At 49.0% G+C, this 21,647-nt stretch overlaps 1 protein-coding gene across 1 annotated transcript in view; it reads left to right on the forward strand.

Annotated features, from left to right (window-relative positions):
• Jph2 (junctophilin 2) overlaps positions 1-21,647 on the forward strand; it is a 58,189-nt gene that overhangs the window by 14,831 nt on the left and 21,711 nt on the right. Inside the window, exon 2 of the mRNA XM_027423502.2 lies at positions 5,250-6,021. Coding sequence (XP_027279303.1) covers positions 5,250-6,021 — 772 coding nt within the window. The remainder of the gene's footprint in view (positions 1-5,249; positions 6,022-21,647) is intronic.

Consider the following 21,647-nt stretch of genomic DNA (forward strand, 5'->3'; position numbering starts at 1 on the left):
CACTTGCCTCCTACATGCCTCCCTCGTCAGTCAGCTGCCTTCCCACTCTACAGATTTTGACTTTCACCTCTCCTCTGGATCACTGCTGTGTCTGCTGTGTGTGTGTGTGTGTGTGTGTGTGTGTGTGAGAGAGAGAGAGAGAGAGAGAGAGAGAGAGAGAGAGAGAGAGAGATGGATTCCAAGGCCAGAAGGTTTATGGTCCATCCCTGACACTGGAGTCCACACTCCTGTAGTCAGTTTCAGCCACTGCTGTATCTCTGGCACCTAGAGTGATGAGTGCATGGCCTGTAGCATATACTTAGGGACAGTCAGTGAAGCAAGTCTCATCACCTCTGCTTCATAGAATGACAGTAACGAATGAGGCTCTCTGCAGGCTTAAATAACTAATGTGGTTTTTAGAGCCACTCAAGGTCAGGGTTGGGGCTGGAATCCATGTTATCCCAAAGTAAATGAGAGAAGAAACAGCAGGGAGTCGGCTGTGTACAGGCCCCATCTTCCTGGGAGACGTGTACCAATGTTATGGTATGACAGTATTTCCCAGATAGGCCATCATTCCCAGGGTTTGTACTGCTGGATCCAGAGCTCAGTGCCACCTGCTTTCAGTGCCCCTTTCATCTTGGTTGGGAAAGAAGTGTGATGTGGGTACCATCCCTAGGTCAACCTAATAGTCACACACCAGATGTTTGCCAATGGCTTCTTTAGCCCTGGGAACTGTGCAGGATGCTGAGACTGTAGTGGGAATGAGCTAGACAGTGCTCCTTTCTGTCTGGAAACTGAAGTCCCACAGGGGAGGAAAGGCTTACAGGGAACCAACCACCACGGTTATTCACAGCACTCGGGGAAAGAGTTAAAAGGGTGCTGAGGCTGTCTTGGGTAGCACTTGAGGAAGGGGTTCCAGAACTTTCCCTGGATGATTTCACATGCAAGCTCAAGTTTGAAATGTCAAAGATGGCCCATGGGAGAGGGAGGAGACAAGCAGGTCAAGAAAGAGCAAATAATCTGAGGAGGACAGCTGCTGGTAAGGGTGAGGAAGACCCGAGAGGTTATGTCTGTAACCTCAGCAATTAGGAGGCTGAGGCAGGAGGATTGCCAGGAGCTAGTCTGGGCTGTATAGTGAGCTGTAAGCCAGCTTAGGCTACAGTACAAGAACCTGTCTCAAAAAAAGAAAAGGGGGCTGGAGAGCTGGCTCAGTGGTTAAGTTTACGGGCTGCTTTTCGAGAGGACCAGTGTTTGATTCCTAGTACCTACACTACGGCTCACCACCCTCTTTCACTGCAGCCATATGGCGATTTGATGCCCTCTTCTGGCCTCTGTGGGCAGAGCCTGCCATGCTGCTCAGACATACATGGAGGCAATAAACTCATATGCACAAAATATAAACACCCTCCCCCCAAATTGGTGGGTGTGGTGCACATGCCTTTAACCTCAGCACTTGGGAGGTGGATCTCTGTGAGTTCAAGGCCAACCTGGTCTGTTATAATAAGAGCCTGCAGCAAACAGTGACAACAACAACAAAACCAAAAGAAAACTAAAAAGAAGTACATGCAGAGGTTCTGAGGTAGGAAGGAAAGTGACTAGAGAGCAGGACAAACTGAGGTGGCCATGCCAGGTGGTGTAACTGCTAGGGACCTTGGGGGGCCCTCTAGAGCAATGGAATGCCTGATGAGGTCAGGCTAGGCAGCTGAGGGAGCACCCCTGCCCACGGCGCTTTCAGCCATGTGATTGCAGGGAAGCTTCTCTCGGCAGATGTGGGCCTCCTGTCCCCAGGGAGGACCACCCTGTCTTAGACACAGGGAGACATGGCCCTTCCATAGCCTTCTCCCTCTTCCCAGGGCCCTGTCACTATCAATCTCCCCTGGGTGTTGGTGCTCTTGCTACATGTCTGTAAGTTTCCTAATATAGCCATACTGTTTCATTTTCAACTGGTGGCCAAGAGCGGTTCTCTGTTGCAGTCTCAGATTTTCTTGGGCTTAAAGGGACCCTGTCAGCCCATCTCAGGCCAAATTTTAGCTACAGGTAGGTTGCTGGATTCAATTTCACAAACTTCTCCAACCTGGAGATTAGATATCCTCTCTGCCCCCACTTCCCAGCTTCTCTGCCCTGTTCACACTCCTTTCCCTGATTCCCATTCCCCCCATTCTCTTTGAGAAGCAGAAGGAAGGTAGCTAGGTATGGAGTTTTGGCTCTGGTGACCCATGAGCTATGTCATCTTGTGAGTCTTTCATCCTTTCCCAGCCTTAACTTTTCTCCAGGCATTTCCACAGCTAAAGCAAAAAGAAAATAAAAGTTGTAGGATAGACACATTCCATTCAGTCCTGCAAAATATTTGTATTGAGTCCCTAGTACCTCATTTGTATAGGCACCGAGGACTCCACAATAAACAGAATAGACTGGAATCCTTGCCCTTATTGAACTTCCTGCCAGTGAGGGCAATGCAGAAAAGAAGAAGAAATGGTCTATTGTTTACGCTACGTGAAGACTGAGGCAAAGATGGTGATAGAAACCTCGTGTGGAAAGTCTGGCTGATGACAGGCATGAAGACAGCAGGGGAGTGAACCATGTGGGTACCTGAGGGAAGAATATTCTGGTCAGAGGGAAGGGCACACAACTTGGTCCTGAGGAGAACAGCTGCTGGTAAGAGTGAGGAAGACCCAAGAGGCCTCTAAGAGGGAGGAGGTGAGAACAGAGAAGTGGTGGGGATGAAATTGCAGGGGGTGGGGTTGAGTGGGTCACTAGGGGCTTCAGCTTCACTTCTTGGCATGAGAAGGGTCAGAATGGGGCCATCCGTCTGTGTATTTGGACAGAACCCCTCTGATTTGCTAGCCAGTTGCTGGCCCAGGATGGTGAAAAGTGGCTCTAACCACCACCCGCTCCAAGTAAGGATGCTGAAGGGGCCGATCTAGATCCACTTGCATGCTCCCTGGGGGGAATTTTCAAAAACACTACTGGGTTTGTTTGTTTGTTTGTTTTCTGAATTTTCTTGTTTTATTGATCTATTTAAATGAAAGCCATCTACTTTGGTAATGGAGCCTTTAAGAGGCGGGGCCTAGGAGGAGGATTTTAGACCACAGGGGAGTGTCCTTCCTTTCTTTCACACCCTACAGCGTGCAGCAGGTTTTAAAGGTTCTGGTTTGGGGATGTTCTTGTCCATGGTCTGGTGGCCTTTTTGCTTTTAGGTCTATAGTGTGACATGCTAAACATGGTAGGACAGTAATGCTGCCCACTTCAAGAAGTGAGAGGAAGGAAGGATATACCCCCATGACCTTTGACTAGGCCCCTCCTCTTAAAGGGTCCTCCTCTGAACAGATCCATGCTGGAGACTAAGCCTTTACCACACAGATATGTGAGGGAATCTTAAGATGCAGCAGAGGCTCAGACTGGCCACTTGAGGCCTGTGGACATTGATGTCACAGTACTTGTATGCTCAAGAGGTAGAGGTGGAGAACTGGCTTTCAGTGCTAAGAAGATAGTGTGTGTGTGTGTGTGTGTGTGTGTGATCTAGGGGACATCTGTCTCCAGGCTGACATCTGGAACTGGGGCCAGGAATATTATTGGAGGTCAGCAGGACATACACCATGGTTATAAAGCACTAGATGATGTCATCAACATGGAACCAGTGTGGGTGGAGCCCTGTGGGTAAGATGGGAGTAATTTCCCATCAGCGTCTTCACAGAGCTCTGGTGACCTTACATACTGGCACAACTGTCTTGAAGCCCCGCATCAAGCACATATCTTTTCTTTCAGTTTTCCGGAGTTAGAGACTTGTTAAGCCTGAAACCCTGTGAATTCAGAGGTGATTGCTTTCTCTTTCTGACAGATAAGGAAGCTGAGACACAGGGAGGTCAGGTTAGTTGCCTAAGGTCACACAACAAGGGTGGAGTCAGTCCTTGGAGTCTATAGGCCTCTCTACTTGTACAAGACTTGAGTGGCCTGCTGACATATACCCATTCCCGTGGGCTGGACTGCTTGTGCCCACATGGGCCCTTGGCTACTGGCAGCTCCTGTGCATATCACCAATTTGTGCACTAGGTTTTCCACAGTATCAACTTGACTGACACCCACAAGCCCACACACTCACTGTTTCAAGTGCCCTAGCCTTGTGCTGCAGTGGCCTTGCGCACTTGGAACTCCATGCAAATTCATAGTGTCACTTCCATGGCACCATGGGCACTTGGCTTCCTATGTTGTGCACACTGACCAGCACACCTGTGATCTCAAGGCTCTTATACACACACACACACACACACACACACACACACACACACACACACACTTCTTGACATTGACACTGCTCTGAAAACTTGCTGTCTTATTTGTTCATGGCCCTCACCAGTCACGTCACCTTGGACAATAGGATAGCCATGCATTCATTCCGTGTACCAACTGGGTCTTGCCTGTTCACACCCCTTTCTCTCTTTGGACCCCAGATGGCCTTGCATGACTACTCAATCCTGCCTTTCCTTGCAATTCCAATCCAGGACTAAACCCACTGTGCTTTTCTCACAAGCCCTCAGACAGGCTGTGTGCACACTGCCTTGCACCAGCCCTCTACACCAACCACAGTGCTACACAGAGCTACCACTCATCCGTGTAATCCAAAATCTGGGCACCCATCCAAGTAGAGTTCACAGCCTGAACTGCTTGGATAACTATACTGTAACACAGTGATTCCCACACCCCACACCTGTGACCTTAGCATGTTCCCACAGTGCAAGTGTTTATACCATTCCACAAATTGCTTCTGGTATGCTCGCTCCTGGACTGGCATCCTCCTTTAACATCACCCAGTACCCGGACCTCGACTAGTCAATCAATCACACAGCTTCACGATTACTCTCTGACTCGCATCATCCACCAGTGTTGATGGCCACACCTCCCCCTCTGGCTTGCCCACTCGTATTGCCACTTGTACTTTCTGGTAGACACAGCGGCATGCACTCTGTCCCTCTGACGGCCCAGTCCTGTCATGGTGCCCTCCTGCTTTGCCCACATCTGACCCTGCCTGTAGCCTACTGAGGTCACTCTCTGGGTACACACAGCAGAGTCCTCTGGGCCCTACTCTGCCTTGCTCATGGTCACAGCATGTAGGGTCCCTACCTTTATCGTACTGAGGCCACCCTCCAGGTAGGCACGGCAGCATACACTTCTTGTTCCTGCAATGGCCTCTTTTGTCTCTGGGCCCTACCCTGTCTTGTCCAGGGTTATCGAGCCCCTGCCACCTAACTGACACAGTTATCCTTGCCCCGCAGGGACCTACCAAGGCCAGTTCACCAACGGTATGCGGCATGGCTACGGCGTGCGCCAAAGTGTGCCCTACGGGATGGCAGTGGTGGTGCGCTCCGCGCTGCGCACGTCGCTGTCCTCACTGCGCAGTGAGCACAGCAATGGCACGGTGGCTCCGGACTCGCCGGCGGCGGACGGGCCCGTGCTGCCCTCGCCCCCGGTACCGAGAGGTGGCTTCGCGCTCAGCCTGCTAGCCACCACAGAGGCTGCGCGTCCCCCAGGGCTGTTCACACGTGGCACGCTACTGGGTCGGCTGCGACGCTCAGAGTCGCGCACGTCGCTGGGCAGCCAGCGCAGCCGCTTGAGCTTCCTGAAGAGCGAGCTGAGCTCGGGCGCCAGCGACGCAGCGTCCACCGGCAGTCTGGCCGAGGGCGCCGAGGGCCCCGACGACACGGCCGCGCCCTTCGATGCCGACATCGACGCCACCACCACGGAGACCTACATGGGCGAGTGGAAGAACGACAGGCGCTCAGGCTTCGGCGTGAGCGAGCGCTCCAGCGGCTTGCGCTATGAGGGAGAGTGGCTGGACAACCTGCGCCACGGCTACGGCCGCACCACGCTGCCCGACGGCCACCGTGAGGAGGGCAAGTACCGCCACAACGTGCTGGTCAAGGGCACCAAGCGCCGCGTGCTGCCGCTCAAGAGCAACAAGGTACGCCAGAAGGTGGAGCATGGCGTCGAGGGCGCGCAACGGGCAGCAGCCATCGCCCGCCAGAAGGCTGAGATCGCCGCCTCCAGGTAAGAGCTGGCTGGCGGGAACCCACAGCCTAGGCGCCCCACCTCCCTGCCAAGCCTGATCGTGCATTTCTCTACTGTGCAAGTGAAGTCACCAGTGCATCTAGTTATCACATCGTGCCTCAGTCATCCTCTCAGCGGCTCCCACTCACCCAATCCCAACCCTTGGCGTATCTTTTTCTCACATGACCCATCTAATAGCCATGTCTCTCTGCTCGGCAGTCATCAACTTATCCATTCTACTCAATGCTTGCCCACCCCACGTACGGTCAGCCAGCTATACCACCATGCACTCATTCGCTTGTTCATTTGTCCACTCAGCGCCTCCATCCACCTAACCCTTTATCCATCCAACCACGTCCCTTCAGTCTCTTTCATATCTTCCTCAGCAACCATCCATCCACACAACCACGCTCACTTTCATCCACACAGCCATCCATGGCTGTCCAATGCCTACCCAACCACTGATCCAACTACTCCCAGATCTGTTTGCCCACATACCCATCCCTCACCCACCAATCGTCTCATCTCTCTACTCAACTACTTGGCCCACTGTAAAAGCTGGTAATGAACCCATCCACTCATCCACCACATTGCTGACAGCTACTTCCATGTGTTTGGCCGCCCAGCCACACTTTTCCTCATACAAACATCTGCTTGTACTTACTCAATGACCCCTCCACCATGCAGCCATCTCTCTACCTCCACACCTAACCACACTTCCATGCAACCGTTGGCCACACTTCATTCACTCAACCCGGCTCACCTACCCGCTGCATCTGCTAACCCTTTCACCTGCTCACACCCCCCCCCACCATCTACATTCTACCTCTGATGTCTTCTCAGTCTAAAGCAGACGGAGGTCTGCTGTTGTCTTCCAGTGTTTGTTAAGCAATATCGACTCTCCCATGCCTTTAGCCACCTTACAAGGTTTCTTGTGCTCACGGAGGCTGGGAGTAGTAAGAAGCTTTGTCTAGTCACTTCACCCAGAAGGCTTGCATTTCCCTATGTGATGTCACTGTTTCTTAGTTGTCCATCTTTGGACGGTTGTGTTTTCTTCTCAAAGCTCAAGAGCCTCACCTGTACAAACAGGGCTGTTCTGAGGGTCGAGAAAGCCAGTGCAGGTGAAGTGCTCTTGGTGAGTCCCCTGAAGCAGACTCTCAGATGGAGATCCCCGTGTAGGAGGATGCTTATGGGGAGCACTCTTAGGATCAATGCTCTGGAAGAGGGAAGAAGCAGGGTGGGGCTGGAGGGGAGGCTGAGCAGCAATGAGATCTCCATAAAGGCTTCCATCAACCTTGTGTGGTGCTCTGTGGAGGGATGTCATCCCTATTTGGGATGAGGGAGGTGGACCAAACCCTCTGTGTGGAATGTAGACTTCTCTTCAGAAAGGATCAGTGGCCTGGACATCTCCCCTCATGCCCAGGTCAATCTCTAGAGAATGCTGGGAGTCTGTAGTTCTCCAAGTGGCTAGGGTGGAAGAAGGAAGTCCTTGGGTTCTGAGGCAGAATCTGGAAGTTTCCTTATAGTACCCACTACAGTGTGAACACCAAGTACAGGCACAGTAATGCCAGCAGTCGCTGACATCCAACAGATTTGACAGACGTGAAACTGAGCTCAAAGAATCCAATATGCCCGCATTCCTCACTTTTTGTGTGTGCCATGGTGATGTCCTTATGTGACAGAAACAGAGGAGATTTGTTTTGTCACCCAGCTCTGAGGGTTTCAGTCTGTTGTGGAAGGGAAGGCAGGCAGAGCAACACCTGTCATGGTGGCCAGAGAGTGTGGTAGAGACATCAGCTCTTCCTGCGTGGACCCCAAAGCAGAGAGTGAGGCAGGAAGTGGGCAAAGGGTACCCTGCACCTAGTGATCTCTTACCAGCTAGGCCTCACCGCCAACACTTCCCAAAAGAGTGCCACCAGCTGGAGATCAGGCATTTGAAGAGCATGAGGGCTGGAGACATGGCTTGGCAGTTTAGAGTGTTCACTGCTCTTGCAGAGGACCTGGCTTGGGTTCCTCGTACCCACAACTGCCTTCAAGTCTAGTGCCGGGGGATGTGACTCCTTTTGACTCTGCAGGCTCATGTATGACTGTGATGTACATATATACTCAGGTGTATGTACGTACACATAAAATAATAAATAAATAAATATTTAAAACTTGAGCCTGTGGGGACATTTCTGTTTCAAACCATGACGGTGCCCAACACCACGAATAAAGCAAACATTAAGTCTTGAGCCAAAGCCTTCTGATTCCAAGGCTTTAATCCTGCGTAACTTTAAACTTCAAATTGTTGTGAATGTAACAGTACTGCAAAATAGGAAAGAAATTGCGGGCAGTTTTCCTAAGACGTCTTGGTTAAGGGACACTAAGGTTAGACTGTTTCTTCCATCTGGACTCGTGGGGAAATGTAATTGCTGTACTAACAGTCTCAAGAGGTGGGAGTTTTGAGAAGTGATTGAGTCACCAGTGCTCTGCTCTCAGAGGTGAGACTAATGCCATTGGAAAAGGGTGAGCTTGCTCCCCCAGCCCCCCAGCGTTGTGTGTTGCATGTACACAAACATGTGTACAGATGGCATGTGGAAGCCAGAGGTCAACCTCGGGTGTCATTTCCCAGGCACTGTCATCTACCTTGCCTTTAAAACAGTATTTCTCACCAGGCCCCAGAGCTTGCTGGCTGCCCAGAGAGCCTCAGGGATCCTCCTGATTTTGTTTCCCCAGTGCTAGGATCATGAACATGAGCCATCATGCCTGGCTTTTTGCATGGGTACTGGAGTTTAAACTCAGACCCTCGTACTTGTGTGACAAGCACTTTACTGACTTGGCAAGTTCTCCATCCCTAGTTTGCCTCTGACATCACAATCCAGCCTTTATCTCCTCCAAAGGCTAGAGTGCACAAGCTGCCATTATGAAAGAGAATGGCCTTATCTAAAGCCAAACTTGCTTCAACTTGTCAGTCTTCAGAACGGTGAGCAATAACTTCCTGTGGCTATAAACTGTGCAGTCTGAGGTATTCTGTTACAGCTGCACAAAGGGACTGAGGCAGACCAGGCCTATGAGCTGGTGATCCTACAACTTACTGTCCAACCATGAATGCTTTTATGAGGTAAAGGAAGCACTTTTGGAAAAACCCAACTTTTATGTTGGGGTAACTTTAAGTTTGTAGGAAAGTTGTGAGGAGGGGGCTGAAGAGGTGGCTCAGTGGTTGGAAGTGAATACTGTCCTTGCTGAGAAGCAAAGTTCAGTTCCCAGCACCCATGTCTGGTTCCCAGCACCCAGATCAGGCAGCCCGTAACCTCCTATAACTCCAACCCCAGGGAATCTCATGTTCTCTCCACAACTCGGCAGGTACATGCACAGACCTCCCTCATACACAGAATTGCAATTCAAATAACTCTTAGAAGATGAAAGTTGTGAGGAGATACAAAGAGCTCCACCAAATCTTTAATGTGGACTTCTTAGATTGCTGCATGCATTTGTTATGAGAGGTGCAGAGTTACCTCAGTCAGCTAAGTGCTTGCCTGGTAAGCATAAGGACGTGAGTTCGATCTCCAAAATCACAATAAAACACACACACACACACACACACACACACACACACACACACACACACACAAGCAAACAAGCCAGGTATGATGATGTCCTTGTAACCTCACTGTTGGGGAAGTGGGGACAGGTGCATTCTGGGGGCTTGCTGGCCAGCTAGGCAGCTGGTGGCTAAAGAACAACATCTGATGTCTGCTGACTTCCACACACATACACATGGGTGCATGCATCTGCATGCATGAGTATATCTGCATGAACACACATGGACATACAACAGCAGCACATTAGCATCCACTAAACTGTAGGATTCATTTGAATTTTGATTGTTTCCCTACAAATGCCTGTATCCTTTCTTTCTTTCTTTCTTTCTTTCTTTCTTTCTTTCTTTCTCTCTCTCTCTCTCTCTCTCTCTCTCTCTCTCTTTCTTTCTTTCTTTCTTTCTTGATTCTTTGGGAATTTTGCATTATGCACCCCAATTCTGATCATTTCTCAGTCCCTCCAATGGTTGTGACCGGTGGGAACCAGGGCTGTCTTGGGTCACCTGTGGACAGAATACAGAGTCAGAAGACTTTGAGATGATATTCTGCCTCTTGTACCAGCCGTGTGACCTTGTCCAAGTTGCTTCCCCACTCTGACCGTAGGATCCTCATGCCTCACAGGGCAGAGAGTAGGTTAGGATGAAATGAGCTAGTGATTGGCATGGAGAAGCCGGCAGTGGAAATCACTGTCAGTCAACATGCTCAGCTTTTTAGACAAAGCAATGGATACTTAGTGAGGAGTGCTTTCCCTAAACTCTCCCTGTGGGGTGCAGAGATACTCCTGTCTACTCTCTTATTTTCCCTGCCCTTGTCCTTGCAAGCACCCGTACATCTGAATGTGTGGCACTGTCACCAAGAAGGTCCCCAGGCTCCGCAGCTGGCCTGTGCTTGTGGAATGAGAAACTGGTACCTAGCTTCTCCTATGCACAGCTACACTGGCTGTGTACAGGAAGCTCTGGGAAGAGCTGGAGGCTTCGTGAATAGGCATTTGAGACCCTGAACGGGAGTGGCTTGGGCTCCAATTCAAGCCCAGCAGAATTTCCAATTAAGGGAGTCTTTGAGTTAGGAGGAAACACAGGATTGCAGCATCTTCCTTGAAGGCTCCCCCTCCCTGGGGCTTTGGTGAGTAAGCTGGAAGCAGCCCCAGCAGCTAGCAGCCTCCAGGGGCTTAGAGGGGCTGGGCCTCTGTCCTCTAATTCTTATGTCCATCAGTTCAGTGTCCATAATCAGAGCATCTCTCCCAGGCCAAGGAAGGGAACCCACATATCTCATCCCTGTAAGATGGGCAATGGACAGGAAGATTCTAGACTCTGATTGCCCAGTGTGCTATCCTCTTGTCACACGTGACTGTGGGGCCCGTAAGATGTATTTAGTCCTAACTGACAAGTAGGAAATATACACTGGGTTTTAGAGACTTACTACAAAAAGAAAGTAAAGTAAGTTGTTAAATTATATATATACATATATATATATATATATATAAATTTATTAAAGACGGGATATGGTTCAGTTGATAAAGTACTTGCTGTGCAAGCACGAAGAGCTGAGTTTGATCTCTAGCACACACATAAAACACACACACAGAGATACACACAGAGATACACAGACAGCACACATACATACACACACACACACACACATACACACAGATACACACACAGACACACACAGACAACACACAGACACACACATACACACACACAGATACACAGACAACACACATACACACACACAGATACACAGCACACATACATAGACACACAGACACACACACAGATACACACACAGACACATACATACACACATACACGAATACTTCATGTTTGCACGACCTTGTAATCCCAGCACTAGGGAGGTGGAAAAAGACCAATCCCTGGGGGCTCTTTGGCCAGCTAGCCCAGGCTAATCAATGAGCCCAAGATCTCAGTGAGAGAGCCTATCTCAAAAAATGCGATGGACAGTTCCTGAGGGGCTAAACCTGAGACTGACCTCTGGCAACCACATGCACCTGCACACATGTGTATGATGCAACATACTTGCATGATTACATGTTGAAATGGTTGTATTTTAGATATGCTGTATTGGGGTAAATATACTTTTGATATTAATTTTTACCATTTCCTTTACTTTTTAAAAGGTGGCTCCTAGAAAAAAATGCAATTATGTTTGGGGCTTGCTTACATCACATTTTTATATTTTTGGTTGTGAGCCTAGCCTTTAACAGCGGAGCCATCTCTCCAGCCCTTACATCACATTTTTATTATACAGTGTTGTTCTGAGTCGTAGAGCCATTCACAGCTCAGAGATAATCTAGCCAGTTCTCTGACTGCCTGGGGAAACTGAGGCACAGAAAGTATGACATCATGCCCACAACCACCAAGGGATCCATGCCTTTGGATTTTTGTAGCCAAGCACTCTTTTCATAACTCCTTTTAAGGTCATGGATCTGGGTGGTAGAGGGAGGCTGGGAGGTGTCTTAGCTTCTCTGGTTATCACTCCCACCCATACCCCAATTCATGGCTCCCTCTGGAAGGAGCACAGACAATGGCTGAGGGAGGGAGGGGCTCTGGCTGCCCATTGCTGGTCTTCCCAGCTCCCACTCTCCTCCTGTCTCACAGAAGGCTGGTCCCCATTGCACAGCTTTTTACAAGACTTACAGCAGAGTCTGTTTGCTGAGCACTCCTCAGAGCGCCATGCACGCCCCTGCTGTTGTCATCTATCTCCATATGCAGGCAAGGGGCACTGCTGGAGAGTTCTCAGCTGCCCCATGATGAAGTTCCCAGTAGTGCAGAATGACATCCCTGAACTGGTCTGTCCCTTGACCCACTTCCTGCCTCCAACGCTTCCTCAAACCGCCCTCTGGGATGTCATATGTTGGGCCCTGGCTTCCAGGGTTGTTAGAGACTGAATTTCTGAGTGCAGAAGTTAAGGGTGCAATGGTTGGGGCTGTGGCATTAGTTGGCCCAGTTTTGAATCTGGGTTTAGCACAAGCCGACTAAGCACCTGAGTCACACTGGGAGTCGAAGCTTGCAGGGCCCTGGTGCAAGAATGCTCGTCTTTGTGTGATGTCACTTTGATGGGTTTCCTGTCACAACATTCAAGCAGCCTCTGTTCTGAGCAGGGCTTGTGCTGCATCAATGGGCACACAGTGGACTGTCGAGGTCAGCATTCTTTAGGGATTCACAGTGTACAGGTGAAGTCAGGGATGCGATTGGCGCTGAACCAGATGAAGGAAGGATCAGACACAGGGGTGAGTAGCAAAGGCAAGAGCAGCTGCTGGTGGGTGGTGAGGAAGAGCATTGTACAGGTGGCTCTTCAGGTGGCCACCTCCAGCTGGAAATTCTCAGATGGGAAGATTAATGTCATGCTAGGTAGGGGGACTTGGAGGTATATCCTCAGGAATAAGAATGCAGGAAATGGTGAGTCCCTGAGGGGGCTGGAGATTGAGGCCCCCCAAGAAGCTGGGTCAGGCCAGGTTTGTTAGGGAGCTTCTTTCCCACTAGCCTGGTCCTTGAGCCACGTCAGCCCCTAATGAATATGCAGACGCTATATTAATTATGAAACTTTGGCCGTTGGCTTGGGCTTCTTATTGGCTATCTCTGTCTTAGTTACTAATCCATTTCTATTAATCTAAGTATTTCCGTGTGATCTTATCTTACCAGAGAAAGATCTGGGGACCTCTTACTACTCCTCTGTTGTCCTATATCTCAACTTCCCTCTGCCTATACCCCCCAGAATCCCCCTTGTCTCTTAGTCCCACCCATCATCCTGCCTCATTGGCCACAGTGCTTTACTCATCAACCAATAAGAGGAACATATGTATAGAAGACATTCCCATCACAGGTTAGGATGAGTGTGGAATGCCAGGAGCAGGGACAGACAGTAGATGCCTGGTGTTGTGTATGCAGATGTCATGGAGGTGCTACTTTTTACTGGTAGGTAGCAGGCTCGTATCTGACTGGCTGGGACATAGGAACCTGGCGTCTTCAAGTTCCATTATGAGGTCTGACCTTGCCCAGCTCAGTCTGTAGGCTCATTGACAATATTAATATAGTTATTGACTATTATTATTTTTATGAGACAAGGTCTTGTATAGCCCAGGATAGCCTCAAACCTATGTAGCTGAGGATGACCTTGAAATTTCGAATCTCCTGTCTCCTTCTGGAGCTACACGTACTCGTTATCATACCCAGTTTATTTGGTACCAGGGCTTTGTGCATGCTAGGCAAGCATTCCACCAGCTGAGCTATATCCCAGGCCAGCTCTTAATTTTTTTTTCAAGAAAAACTGGAAGTTTGTATTTTGACATAAAATCTTCTCTTTAGATTTTATTACGAAAAAACATATAAAATATGAGTGAGTTTCTCTAGTCCAGTGTAGAACCATTTCTTCTTTAACTAGATTTGCCAATCATTAGCCACATTACAATGCTGCTTCATTTTTATACATGTATTTTTTGTTTTTCTGAAACAGTCTATTCTGTACATATCACAAGATAATTCATCTCAAAGTACTTCAAATGCACTTCTAAAAAGCAGTGGCATTTGGGCTGCTGAGATGGCTCAGCAGGTATCTTAGTTAGGGTCGCTATTGCTATGGAGAGACACCATGACCACAGAAACTCTTATAAAGGAAAACATTTAATTGGGGTGGCTCACTTACAGTTCAGAGGTTTAGTTCATTATCCTCACGGTGGGACATGGTGGCATGCAGGCAGACATCATGCTGGAGAAGGAGCTGAGGGTTCTACATTTTGATCTGAAGGCAACAGGAAGTGAACTGTCTCTACACTGAATGTAGCTTGAGCATAGGAGACCTCAAAGGCCACCCCCACATTGACACACTTCCTTCAACAAGGCTACACCCCCTAATAGCTCCACTCCCTTGGGGGGCCACTTCCTTGCAAACTACCACACTAGGCAAGCATTTCACCAACTGAGCTACACCCCAGCCCAGTTCTTGATTTTTATCCCTGAGAAAAACTGGATGTTTGTATTTTCACATAAGATTTTTCCTCTTTAGATTGTTTTGTTGTAGAAAAAATATAAAATAGTCTAGTGTATTGAGTAACAATTTCTTCTTTAACTAGATTTGCCAATCATTAATGGCATTGCCATGTTGCTTCATCATACATGTAGTTTTTTTTTCTGAAATAGTCTACACTCTGCGTGTCATGAGATAATTCATCTCAAATTACTTACAAATGCACTTCTAAAAAGCAGTGGCATTTGGGCTGCTGAGATGGCTCAGCACATAAAGGTACTTGTCACCAAGCCTGATGACCTGAGCTGGATCCCTGAGACCTACATGATGGAAGGAGAAAATCGACTCCTTTAAGTTGTTCTCTGACCTCCACACACGCCTGGTAGCACACATGCCCCCACCCTGCACACATGCATAGAAAAGAAATAAGTAAACATAATAAAAATGTAAATGTAAGAGCATTGCCTACATGGCTCCAAAGCTGCCAGTATGCTTAATAAATAAATCTCGATCCTATGTGGGTGAATTCCTTTCCCAGTTTTAGCCAATGAATTTCATATCTGATTTGCTTAAATGTGATGTCTCGGCATGGTTGTGATTAGCTTTTCTGGGATAACTGAGGATACTAGTCAACTTTCTTGAGCTCTTTGGCTCTTTGTATGTTTTCTTCAAAAAAAAAAAAAAGAATCCATTTCTCCATTTTTAATTGGGTTCTCTCCCCACCCCACCCCTGACTTTTTGAGACAGGATCTTGCTTTATAGCCCCCAGGTTGGCCTTCACCTTGTAAACCTCCCGCCCCAGTCTCCAGGGTGCTGCCATTGCAGACTTGTGTCATCACACCTGTGTGTAGTTTTTCCTTTTTAATTAAGCTGTAAAGGTTCTTTGTGATCTGTACATATTTCCCCCATTCTGTGCATTGTTCCCTCCTGTGCTCTTGTAGTGAGGACTGAACCCAGGGCATGGGCCATGCTAGGCAAGTGTTCTGCCACTGAGCTATATACCCTCAGCCCTTTCTTTATTTGATTTTGTAATGAGACCACCACGAAGTTGCCCAGAGTGGCTGTGGATTTGTGAGCCTCCTACTTCAGTCTCCTGGCGTCACCAGTGTATGCCACTATGTTTAGCTCCTTCAACTTTGATTTTTATTTTTCTCTAATTCATTTTTAAAGTTAATATACAGAGCTCTCACTTTAGTGATGGCTCCCCTTGAAACACTCAGGTTTTTAACTTTGATGGTGTCTAGCTTATCTACTCTTTTCTTTTGCTGCCTGAGAAAACATTGTTTAATCCCAAACTCTGTTTCTTGAGACGGATTTTCATTATGTAGCCCTGGCTGTCCTGGAACTCACTATGTAGACCAGGCTGGTCTCGAACTCACAGAGATCTACCTGTCTCTGCCTCCTGAGTGCTGGGATTAAAGGTGTGCACCACTACACCAGGGTAAGCTGGATTTCCTCCTTTCTTCCTTCCTTCCTTCCTTTCTTCCTTTCTTCCTTCCTTTCTTCCTTTCTTTCTTTCTCTTCTTTTTTTTTTCTGAGGCAGGGTTTCTCTGTGGCTTTGTAGGCTATCCTGGAAGTAGCTCTTGTAGACCAGGCTGGTCTCAAACTCAGAGAGATCCTCCTGACTCTGCCTGTTTAACTTGTTTCCTGTATGCTCTTTCTCTTACTTTCTACCTTTCTGGTAACTTTCATCTAAAATAGACTCAGGATCACCTCTCTGGCATGAAAGCTTACTAAGTGGGTCTATACACTTCATATTGCTTCCCATGAGGTCACATAATGAAATGTCCCCAAGTTCTTTACATGATAGATCAGAGAACTTAGTTCCAGAATAGGGGAGGGGCAGAATGGAGAGGAGAGGCCCTGAAGGATGTGTGAGAGAAGAGAAGCCAAAGCCGCAGGGAGAGACAACTAAACTCCATAGTGCTCACAGAGACACATCCGAGTGGTAGGAGGTCTGGGGACCCGCCTTCTTCCTCACTTAGCCAGGCACTGGGTACCTGGCTTTTATGTGGATGCTACAAAACCCACTCAGGACCTTATGTATGTATGCATGGCAGATCCTTTACTGACTAGGCTGTCTCTCTAGCCCTCTTTTCCCATCTTAAACATTGTTCTACAGCATACCCATTAAAATTTAAGGAAGGGCAGAATAATAAAAAAAAAAAAAGAAAAAAATCCCTCCTACCTCAGCTGCCTTTGAAGAGACCACTGCTAAGAGTTCACTGGGAAAATTCTTCCATTTACCTCTCTGAAGGTTATGAAATATTGTAGTATTTCATAACTACAGTTGCCTTCATAATGTTCTGAGAGCTTCTCAGGAGCTATATGATATCCCCCCGCTGGTACCATGATTTAGTCAACCAGACCTTTCTTCATGGTGCCTGAAAACATTTAACACCTTCATGATCACAAGCGAGGCAGTGGTGAACACTGCAAGGCCCCTCTCCTTGTTCACAGAGGCTGGTTAAGGGAACAGTCCAGCAGGGAAACTTCTCAGAGACATTCAAGCATCCTTAGGGCTCATTGGAACTGTTTAAGTCCCACTTATCCATGGGAGGTGCTCTAAGCTGTAACAGCAATCATGCATAGTACTGTCTCCTTAAACACTGACATTTTTCCTATGTAAGAACCCACAATAAAGGTTAGTCTATAAATTAGGTACAGTAGGAGATTTTTCAACAACTATGAGAAGTACAAGAGAGTAGTTATAATTCAAAACTATAACAGAAGTTTGTTAAAGCTTGTGCACACAAATCTGTCCTTTCAGGGATTTCTATTTAGTTAGCATCTTTGGACCTGAGCTGTGGTGTAGCTCAGTTGGTAGAATGCTTGTCTGGTATGTAAGAAGCCCCCTGCTTGGTCCTCAGCACCACACAAGCCGGGCATGGAGGCACATGTCTGCAATTGCAGCACTTGGGAGGTCAGAGCAGGAAGATAAGGAAGTTCAAAGTCATCTTTGGCTGCAGAGTGAGTTGAGGATAGCTTTGGCTACGTGAGACTCTATCTTGAAACATAAAAGAAATCCATGGTCGACCTTGGGTAGAATGCTGCCTCACTCAGGTCTCTGCAAGGCGTTACCTCCTGATTGCTACCTCAGCGGCTCTCCAGGGAAGGTCCATGGTACTGTGGAGTAGGTTAACACAAGCAAACATCCCTGAACCATCACTCTCCAGTGGCCACCCCACTCCTGTACATCTCTCAAATATTTTGGGAACAATTATAGCCGGGATGGGTTATGTGCCTAAAGGGAGAGCTTTCTGGGCTAAGCAGTGTGTGTGTGTGTTTGCTCTCGGAACTCCCGGTAATCTCCAAGGGGCACTCACCAGATGGACACCCCCCAAACCTCATTGCCAACACCATGCATTCCACCTTATGCTTCTCTGTCGATTGCTTGAGGACATGTCCACATATGTCATGTTCCCAGGGCCACTTTCAACATCCCCACAGACAACTGCATGGTATCTTCCCTGTGGCTTGTCTCCTGACATTCCTGGTAGAAGGTAACCTCTCTGCAAATGGATTGGAATGGCAGAAAGTCCTGCCATTCCCTGAGTCCTTCCTTTGTGACTCACCAGATGGACAAAATCCCTCTGCCACCCAGAGACTGAAGACTGTGGTGGATGGAATTTCCTGAGTTGTCAGGGTGGGACTCACGCCGTATACACGAGGCAGCTGTGGCTCTGAGGCAGAGAGAATTAGGAGGGAGAGTATTAGAGAGACCTTCTGAGCTTGGCGAGCAGAGAAAGCACCAGGTTTAAATCTGTCCTCAGAAATGAAACCCAGTGTGCTGGGTTCACAATGGAGAAACTGAGACCTGGGAAGAAATAGGGGCCCAGACAGGGTGTCTGGTGTGCTAGGTCTAAACAGATAGAATTAAGGTGGAGAGCAGATGGGGGAATGCCTTCTCAAAGCTTCAGTTGGCTTCTGGGAACATAAATGGATCTAATGGACAAAGGACAGGAGCCTGTGTGGTCAAAGAGGGGATTTGCCTTCTTACTCCTGACCCTGTGAGCTGGGCTTCTGGACAGCCAAAGGGCCTCTCTACCTTATTTTTTTAGCCTGACCAGAAAAGTCAGAATGGACAGGCTGGCAATCTATACCTTCAGGAGAAAAGTGTCCTTCCTTGCACATGTCCAGGTGTCCCCCCTGCAGGGGGGAGGCCAATGCTCAACCTCAGCTGAGTTCCAGGGACTTAGGGGTCAGCACTGGAAGGTGTCAGATGCCAGAATGCTGGAATTAGGAGTTTAGAGGAAGGTGCCATCGCTGCTATGAGAGGAAAGCCTGAGAACTCAAGGTCATAGTCAGGGCTGGATGCTTGGCCTCCAGTCCTATGTTCTGGTTATGTGGCCTCTCTGTAATCTCCCCCACCTCCCGTGTCCTTTATAAGTTAGAGGTCAGGAGAGAAGTGGCTTTGTGGGCTCGAGAGAGCACCTGGAAGGTGTTCAGCCATGTGACAAGTCCAGGACACGACCTATCACGATATGAAGTGGGGGAGGCACGGTCAGGCTCCATGCTGAGAGCCTTCATCTGCTTCTTCTCCCGGGCAGATCTCAGCCAAATATCTTTCACAGATGACGAAAGCAGTGGAAACCCACAAGACAGTAGCCATGTCGAAGCCTCATGTTCACGCTCCCCATCTCAACCCTCTCAACATTCTGAGGAGACAGACTCCTAGCTTTTAGGTGTCAGGGTTATCCTGTTGTTGTGGGCAGATGTTGACTGCCCGGCCTTCAGACTTGTGGAATAGGTGGCATCGGAAGCCAGGAACACTGAAGAAACGGGTCCTTATCCTGCTCCCTCATCTCACAGGCTTCATCTGTAGAATGGGACAACCCCAGCCCTGCATCCTGGGCTTATGGCAAGATGACATGCGGGTAGGGGATTCCGTGGGCTTCTCTGCATGGCCATGGAGCCCTGCGGGTGCTCAGTGAGTAGAAGCCAAAGCATATTTATTACCCACCCGCCTGCCTGACACGGATGCAGTGGAGTCCATGAAAGCAGCCAGCTCCAGCTTTAGGCTTCCTTCTGCTCCACGTATCATTCTGCCTTTTGCTGTGCTGGGTTTCCAAAGCCGGGTCTGACTTCCACTCTCCTTCCTTAGTTCAGAGCAGTCATGCCCTGCCACAGGAAAGAAGTTAAAAATAAAGCCAGGCCTCAAATCCTCCGAGCAAACACCCAGCTCTCTAAAAATAGTGCCTGCAGCAGGTCTCCAGGGCCAGGCTGGGGGAGAGGGCTGGCACGGGGCAAGACTGGCTCTCCCAGCCAGGCCTCAGCAGCACCCTGGCCTGCCAGGCCCACCCTAGACCATTTTTTTTCTGTTACCACCACTGCCAACCCCTTTCCCTGTCCCTTAAAGGTCCCTCTTGGCTCTTCACTCCCCTTGCTGCTGGGTGCAGCCAGATTGAGTCCCTGCCAATAGCAGCTGGTTCACTCTGGTCAGCACGACATTCTTGGGGTCCTTAATCTGTGTACTGTGGAAGGCAGAGTTTGATGTATATGGTTTATTTGGGAGGTAATTTGAGGAAAGGGAGTTAGAGGGAGTGGGAGGAACAAGACAGGGAAGAGGGACCAGCTAACACAAGCTTGTGACTGAGTCACTGCTGCAGACGACAGATACTAGACTTGGCCTAGACACTGGGGGCCCCAGAATCTTCTTCCTGATGGGTGGACCCCAACCCTCATCCCTCATTTACACCCCTCATTTACATGCCTCATTTGAGTCTTCAATGGATTAGAAATCACCCCACTTCTGGTTTGCGTTTGGACTTGGGGACTGGAGGGATGACAGGACCACCTACCGCATCCAAACAAGCTCTGGGTAGACAGTGGTTAGTTGAGCTCAGGGGACCGTGACAGTACCTGGTGAGTGTGACCTCATATAGACCCATCCTCCACTGCTGTGGGTGAAATTAGGACTAGGTAAAGGAGGTACTTTGTATATAGCAGAGATTTCGCTTTAGGAGAAAGCATAGATTTCTAGAATTTGCAGAGCCATCCTTTGTGGTGGGGTCACCCCACCAGCTCCCTTTCACACTAATGTCCCATCACTTGCGTTGAACCATGGCTCCCTCAAGGATGGCCTTCTTTCCTGACTGTGGTTTTTCATACGTGTGCTTCCGTTTGCCTGACATGCCTTTCCCCCACCATGTCCCTTACTAACGCCAGTCTGTCCATCGGTCTCACTTAGCTCTTGTCCAGTCTGAACTCCCTGTGCTATGCACACCAGCACCTGGCATAGTACCCAATGCATGCAGAAGCCTCAAAGAACATGTTGGCCATGCAGTTCTCAGGCAGGCAGAGGCACTATGTGCACCCACCTAAGGCTTCAGTCACATGCAGCACTTGTTTATGGCGAGCCCACCGTGTGCCAGGCTTGGGGAAGAAAGCCTGAAGATTAGAGGTGTCCTTCTTTGTTACAGAAGGGTAGTGCCCAGGGAGACCCTCACTGAGAAAGCAGAGACATCGGACCGAGTGAGTCAGTGAGAGGACAGTCTAGGAAGAGCAGGCTGTGTGCAGAGGAAATGGCAAGGTGATGTCATAGATGTGCTATGATGTGTGCCTGGAGCAGAGTGGGCCTTGGGAATGGGCAGCAGGGTGACTCTGTGTGACTGGAGTGAAAGGAAAGGACTAGCATAAGCAGAGGCCAGAGAGAGTAGGGGGTGTGGGTGGAAAGAGATGGCGGTCTTGTCTGATTCCGAAGTCCACATGGTGTGTGTGTGTGTGTGTGTGTGTGTGTGTGTGTGTGTGTGTGTGTGTGCGCGCGCGCGCGCGTGCATAAGTACATGTGGAAGCCATAGGTCAGACTTGGGTGTAGTTCCTCAGATGCCATCCACCTTCTTTTGTTGAGACAGGGTTATTCGTTGGTCTAAAGCTTGCTGCATAGGCTAGTCTGGCAGAACCACGGGCCCCGGGATCCACCTGGCTCTGCTTACCCACTGCGGGACTCACAGACACCTGCCACCACACCTGGCTTGTTTACGCAGATTTTGAGGGTTGGAGTCAGGGCCTCATGCTTGCCTGGCAAGCACTTTACCAATTAAGCCATCTCCCTGGTACTCT

This window comes from Cricetulus griseus, chromosome 6, assembly GCF_003668045.3.
Source record: "Cricetulus griseus strain 17A/GY chromosome 6, alternate assembly CriGri-PICRH-1.0, whole genome shotgun sequence".
NCBI classification, from domain to species: Eukaryota; Metazoa; Chordata; class Mammalia; order Rodentia; family Cricetidae; genus Cricetulus; species Cricetulus griseus.